Source organism: Eleutherodactylus coqui, chromosome 7 (assembly GCF_035609145.1).
Source record: "Eleutherodactylus coqui strain aEleCoq1 chromosome 7, aEleCoq1.hap1, whole genome shotgun sequence".
NCBI classification, from domain to species: domain Eukaryota; kingdom Metazoa; phylum Chordata; class Amphibia; order Anura; family Eleutherodactylidae; genus Eleutherodactylus; species Eleutherodactylus coqui.
The window spans coordinates 213,631,668-213,638,874 of NC_089843.1; the positions used below are offsets into that span (position 1 = coordinate 213,631,668).

The following is a 7,207-nucleotide window of genomic DNA, read 5'->3' on the forward strand; positions in this document are numbered from 1 at the left end:
CTCTCGCCCCCCGCAAGGCGCACCGTGGCCCCTCTCGCCCCCCGCAAGCCGCACCGTGGCCCCTCTCGCCCCCCGCAAGCCGCACCGTGGCCCCTCTCGCCCCCCGCAAGCCGCACCGTGGCCCCTCTCGCCCCCCGCAAGCCGCACCGTGGCCCCTCTCGCCCCCCGCAAGCCGCACCGTGGCCCCTCTCGCCACCCGCAAGCCGCACCGTGGCCCCTCTCGCCCCCCCCGCAAGGCGCACCGTGGCCCCTCTCGCCCCCCCCCCCGCAAGGCGCACCGTGGCCCCTCTCGCCCCCCCCCGCAAGCCGCACCGTGGCCCCTCTCGCCCCCCCCCGCAAGCCGCACCGTGGCCCCTCTCGCCCCCCCCCGCAAGGCGCACCGTGGCCCCTCTCGCCCCCCCCGCAAGCCGCACCGTGGCCCCTCTCGCCCCCCCCCGCAAGGCGCACCGTGGCCCCTCTCGCCCCCCCGCAAGCCGCACCGTGGCCCCTCTCCTCTCCCCTCACACAAGCCACCCTGTGGCCCCTCTCCACTTGCACAAGCCACCCTGTGGCCCCTCTCCCCTCGCCTCACACAAGCCACCCTGTGGCCCCTCTCCCCTCGCACAAGCCACCCTGTGGCCCCTCTCCACTCGCACAGGCCACCCGGTGGCCCCTCTTCCTTCGCCTCCCACAAGCCGCACCGTGGCCCCTCTCCACTCGCACAAGCCACCCTGTGGGCCCTATCCCTCGCCTCACACTAGCCGCACCGTGGCCCCTCTCCACTCGCACAAGCCACCCTGTGGCCCCTATCCCTCGCCTCACACTAGCCGCACCGTGGCCCCCCTCGCCTCACACTAGCCGCACCGTGGCCCCTCGCACAAGCCGCCCTGTGGCCCCTATCCCTCGCCTCACACTAGCCACACCGTGGTCCCCCTCCCACAAGCCGCCCCTCACCTGACAGGAAGCAGGGCGGCCGCGCACCTTGCCTACCTTCCACGGCGGCTCCCGCCTGACATTCCTGCGGCTCCTCCTCCTCACACGCTTCTCTCTGGGAGGGAGTAGTTATCCATTGTGAGCGGAGATGGGTGTCTGCGGGCAGCGGGGAGCAGGTGTGCGGCGGGCGCTCTGAGGGCACCGGGATGGCCGGGCAGCTGAGCCAGGAGGAGGTGCTGGATTTCCTGTGCCAGGCTGGGGGGAAGGTGCCCAATGCCTCCCTGCTCGGGCACTTCAGGCTCTTCCTGAGGGACCCCGCGGCGTCCGCAGAGCAGCTCCTCCGGCGCCGGGAGAGCTTCAAGCGCTACGTCAACTCGGTGGCCGTGGTGCAGCCGGAGGGAGCTGTCAAGTACGTGGTGCTGAGGAGCCGCTATCGCGACCTGCTGGGGGAGGACTTGTCGCGACAGCAGGGCGAGCAGGTCGTACCTCCTGGAACTCAGGTACGTGATGGCATCCACAGCAATGGCTTTACTGACCAAGGTGAATGTATGGCAGCTCCTCCGCAGACAGGTGGAGACCTCATCACCAAGCCTCCTCAGGTGAAGACATGGGGTGACCCATCAGCTGAGGAGCATGAATGTCACCAGCCATCCGAGGGGACTGCAAGGGCTCCTCCATCCAGCAACACCTCATCACCCCAGAATAATGGGGATTCCCTGTGCAGAAGTCCATCCGTGGAGTACAGTAATGCCAGTCCACCTGTCGTCAGAACGTCGGTACCTACAGACAAGTCCTACCACCACCAACCCAATAACACTTACCTGTCCTGCTCCAGAACCTCATCACCAGCCAGCAGCACCTCATCACCCCAGAATAATGGGGCTTCCCTGTGCAGAAGTCCATCCGTGGAATACAGTATTGCCAGTCCACCTGTCGTCAGAACATCAGTACCTACAGACAAGTCTTACCACCACCAACCCAATAACACTTACCTTTCCTCCTCCAGAACTTCATCACCGCAGAATAATGGGGCTTCCCTCTGCAGAAGTCCATCCATGGAGTACAGTATTGCCAGTCCACTTGTCAGAACATCAGTACCTCCAGATAAGTCCTACCACCAACAACCCACTAAAGCCTACCTATCCTGCTCCAGAACCTCATCACCAGCCAACAACACCTCATCACCCCAAAACAATGCATCTTCCCTGCACCAAAGTCCATCTATGGAGTACAGTAATGCCACTCCACCTGTGGTCAGAACATCAGTACCTACAGACAAGTCCTACCACCACCAACCCACTAACACTTACCTGTCCACCAAGACCACCTTACTAGTCAGCAACAACACCTCACTTCAAAATAATGCAGCTTCCCTGCACAGAAGTCTATCCATGGAATACAGTAAGCCTAGTCCACCTGTCATTAGAACTTCAGACACGTCCTACCACCAACAACCCATGAACACCTACCGGTCCTCCTCCAGGACCTCATCACCGCAAAATAATGCATCTTCTGTGCACAGAAGTCAATCTGAGGATTACAGTAAGTCCAGTCCACCAGTCATCAGAACTTTACTGCCTTCAGACCTGTTTAGCCACCATCGGTCCGTTAATACCTACCTGTCCTCCTCCAGGACCTCATCACCAGCCAGCAACACCTCCTCCCCCCAAAATAATGCATCTTCCCTGCACAGACATCCATCCATGGAGTACAATAATTCCAGTCCACCAGTCATCAAAACTTCACCGCCTGCAGACAAGTCCTACCACCAACAACCTATCACTACCTACCTGACTTCCTTATCATCCCCTTCTAACAAGAGCAACTCCTCTACAAGCCACCCATACCACAAGCAGTCCTCCTTGTCTTCCTCAGCTGGAAGTCTTGACATTCCTGAAATTCCCTCCCATGTTCCTGAAGGACACTTTAAGGTCCCACCTGTAGGACAGAAGAAAACCGAATCCGCTAATCCTGCTTTTGTAAATGCAACCAGCAGGGATCAGGAGGGTCAAAAACATGGATGCTACACCTGCACTGAGCTTCAGGCATCAAACTTCCACTTAAATAGTACTTTTCCTACAGAGGAGCCCAAAGGCAACATTGACCATCTACAAGATGAATGGCGAATGCCACCTTCGCCCCGTTCTACTATGTACATAGACTCACCCCACCCATTGCCCTCCTTGCTCTTCCCGCATGAATCAAGTATCCCTCTTCCAGATGTTCAGCTGGAAGAATATCGGTCTACAAGTCGCAGCCCGACTCCCCCGCCACCTCTGTATGACATACATGACATGTGGATGACTAAAATGCCAGTCTTCAAAAGCATTAGATGCCAGCTTTCTTTGCAGGATATGGAGGACTTTGTTGATCAGGAAAGCTTTGGCAGTGAAGGGAGTGATAGCGGTGAAGGTGCTGACTGTGACACTGAGCACAATATTGATGAAGACCCCTCCAGTGACTCCAATAATGATAAATACATACATTACATTGAACAGAAATGTGAGACCACCAGGAGATGTCCACCAACTCGGAGATTCCTTAGTATCAATGAGCAGTATGAGAAATTAAAGAGTGATGCCCCCATGGATGTGATGGGCACTTTAGCCGTATGCGGAGTTGAATCTGCTAGACCTGCACTGATGTCCGCTCCGTACAGTAATTCTCCATATAATAGAAAGTCGTTCCTCACTGACCAAGCTCCTATTTTGTTTGCACTGGCAAAGAACCCACCAAGGCACAAGATGAGTTCTCATATGCAGGAAGTAATGTCTTCTTCCGACGAGGAACTTATCGAAAGGGATTACAAAAGGAGGAGGCGTCCATCACGAGTTAAGAGGCCATCCATCACTGCGCTGGTGCCTCCACAGCCGGATGTAGACTTGCTCCTAACGGTGAAGCCCGTGAGCTCCAATCATTTTATTACATACGACACAAAAGACCAAAAATCTCTCTATGCACAATCTGAACCCAAAGTAAATACGGAGTTTGTCCTTAAAAAGACGTTTACTTATAAATCTTCCACTATTGTTCCCTTGGATTCAGCGGAACATGACTGGGGTGTTAAGCTGGCGTCGGCCTCTTGGCTTCAGGTCTATGGATTGTTCATTGAGGACCCAAGTTTAGCATTACGGAAAGATTTCATCTCTGGCTTTACAGCATTTCACTGGTTTGCCAAACACGGTGCTACTGACATGTTCCACAAGTTTGTGGCTGGTGCCAAAAAGGCTGGGATCCAACTGGATGTGAACGTCAAATCCAACGGGGGATATACTCCTTTACACATTGCCGCTATCCATGGGCATCATAAAGTAGCGGCCATGTTGGTCGAAAAACTCAATGTTAATGTGAAGTTGAGGGACAATAGTGGTAAAAGGGCATGGCAGTACCTGAGCTGCAACACTTCTGGAGAAGTTTGGCAGCTTTTAGGAGCACCTAAGGGGAAAACTATTTTTGCTTCTCGTGCCTTAAATATCAGTAACAATGTAAGCACATCAAACAAATCCAGCCAGATCAATAGAAAGACTTCCTTAGCAGCGTTCCTCAAGCCACAACATCAGAGGTGGAAAGCCAACAATCGCCCGGTTCTGAGGGAAAGGGAAATCTACAGCGACTAAGAAATGCTGATCTTCGGTTAAACTTTTTTGCTTGTTTGCTCCGGCTGAGAGTGTGAGACCGTGCTTCCACTTGTTTATGGACCTGTTGTCTACATACAGTATTAATCCATCCTGCAGGTTATATTATTTATGCTATTGAGCGGTGATCTCACTAGGTGTTGCATGACTAATAGCAATGGCTTCTCCAAGTGGCCATAAATGGGGACCTCCAACTTGTGGCTCTCTGGTGATGGTCAAACTAAAGTCCCGGAACCATAGTCGTTCACTTTAAACGCAGGCAAATGACTGAACGATGAACAAGAATCTCGAGGTTCTCGCTCGTTGTTCGCTTGAATGATTAGTGGACGAAAACCCCTTCTTGTGCCGTTAAAAAAGGCTGCCTGAGTGCGAATGATTTGGTGATGACCTCACCAGCTTGTCCACTCGGGAAAACAAGGACCGTGTAAAAAGGCCATAAGACTCCCAGCTGGAGAGCCACAGGTTGCAGACAGCTCCTATAGACCTGAGATGCTTCGATGTAGGCTCTACCATAGACCTGAGATGTTCAGCCAATTGGCTTTATCTGCAGGCAAATATGGCCACTCCTAGATTGTAATGAATATAACCAGTGAATGTCTGTGTGTAGGTGACCGGTCCATTCGTTAACAGGGTTTACTTAAAGGGGTATTCTGACAGTGTAGACATTTATGGTGCAGGATGTGTCATACGTAGATGGAGATCCTAGAATCGGGATGGAAATCTATTGGGAGAACAAGGGTCCCGAACCGCTGATGAGTGGAGGGCGATCAGGCTGGGCATGCACACTGCTCCTTCCAGTCTGTGGGAGTTACAGAAATGGCGCTGCCCTGGCTTGACTACTTCTGTAACTCCCATAGACTACAATGGAGAGCCAGATGCATGCTTGACCTGCTCTCCTTCTACTCGCCCACTAATCCCTCGTTTATGACATCCACCACCATGAATGTAAGGTTGGAATGAGCAGAATCTCCATGAGGGTGACAGAGTAAGCCTGTGTATAGCTTTTGTCAACATTCACGCCCCGAGATCCGACATTGTAGCTGCCGGTGAATGGAGTCAAACAAGTTGCCATGTCCTCCTCCACTTTCGGATTGAGTGGTGTGAATTTTGACAAATTTCAGAGTTTGAGCACAATTGCGTTGTCTGGTAAGCCTAATTGCTCCAAGTGGAAGTCCTTTTCTAAGTTTCTTATTATGCACTTTGGTTTGAAGGGAGCGAGTCACGAGTTCCTTGGGACCGCACTGCATCTGCGTGATGGACCAGATGAACAAAGTTGTGGTTTTCGTTGGCTCGAATGTTAATGCTGCACAACCTGCACATAGATGTATTTCCCGTTTTGATGAACATCTCCACGGTGCATTGCCTAGTAAGCATTAGCCATTCATAACATCCATATCATGCTGTGATTCACAGACCAAAGTCAATGTTTTTTACTTAATAAATGCAGAGTTAGAGTATTTTTGATAGTAATAATATTTTAGAGGTTATTTTAGTACGTGTTCATGACACTGATCTAGAACGAGCTCCATCCGGGGACATTAGTCCTAGCGATGCACAACCATAGACATCCATGTAATGAGCTGCTCTGCTATTACTTATTACTGTGCCATCCAGGGAAAATGCAATTTGAAAAAACATTTTTCCTTTCTGGAAAAAAACCATTTTTAGGCGGAGAGCTTCACATCCGGCACTAATAACCGCGTGAGCCGGAGACCTGTCCGAGGAGGCCAGTACCTAGCAATAACTGTCCATGCATGACCATAGGTGATGCCTTCACCTGGACTCACGTATGACTTTCATTATGTTGTATTTATGTCTCTGTGTCCTTTTTAAGGTGTTTATTGTACAGAAAAATAAATAAGGAGAATTTGTAAAGATTACGATTTGCCTTAATCTTGTATTACGCAGTTTCCCAACGCTACATTTAGGCATGCGTTTTTGGGGGCCAGGTATGACACCGCATCAAAAATGAAGGAAAGAACTTTGGGGGGGAAGATTTATGATGGCTTCCAAACCAGGACTGCATTGTTAAAATGTTGCAAATTTAGTTGCGAGCCTTAACAAAACTTGCAACTTTTATTGTTTTTACGCCACCCTTCTGGAAAAGGGGGCGTGGCTTACTAACGCGTCATAGGAGAAGTTTATGTGATTGTTCCCAGCGAGAGAAGCCAAGTAATCTTGTAGATATGATGGCTTTTAATGGCTAACAAAAATACATGATGTTATAGCGAGCTTTCAAAACATGATGTGATTAGTTGGCATAACAAAAAAAAAAAACCAGAACAGGATGAGTAGAGAAATAAATACTTAAATAGTCCACTGATAAACATGTGAAAGTTTTATGGTGTCTGTGTTAGTGTTAGGGGGTCACCAGGCCAGAGTGTTATCTGAGGAGAGGATTTATCGAAGTATAGTATTCAGCGGATCTTTTATTACAGCTCCACATGCTTTGCAACCAAGCTTTCCATTGACCCTGAAAGGCAGCTATACCTAGCCATCGTACAGTTTCGGAGATAGGGGGAGGTGTATTTTAGTAGACCTAGTTCTCTGCAGCCCCCCATTACAGCTCCACAGGGTTTGTTACCCAGTTTTCCCAGGACTCTGAATGATAAATCTACCCAGCTGTGCTAGAGATGTTTTGTCCACCACTGAGATTCTTA

The 7,207-nt window shown here is 51.2% G+C and overlaps 1 protein-coding gene across 1 annotated transcript; it reads left to right on the forward strand.

The window, feature by feature from the left end:
• Positions 1–1,019: 1,019 nt before the first annotated feature.
• On the forward strand, positions 1,020–6,425 carry SOWAHB (sosondowah ankyrin repeat domain family member B). Its single transcript, XM_066574341.1, has one exon. It carries the CDS (start codon positions 1,119–1,121, stop codon positions 4,527–4,529), a length of 3,411 nt encoding a protein of 1,136 aa, XP_066430438.1. The 5' UTR covers positions 1,020–1,118; the 3' UTR covers positions 4,530–6,425.
• The last annotated feature ends 782 nt before the right edge of the window (positions 6,426–7,207 follow it).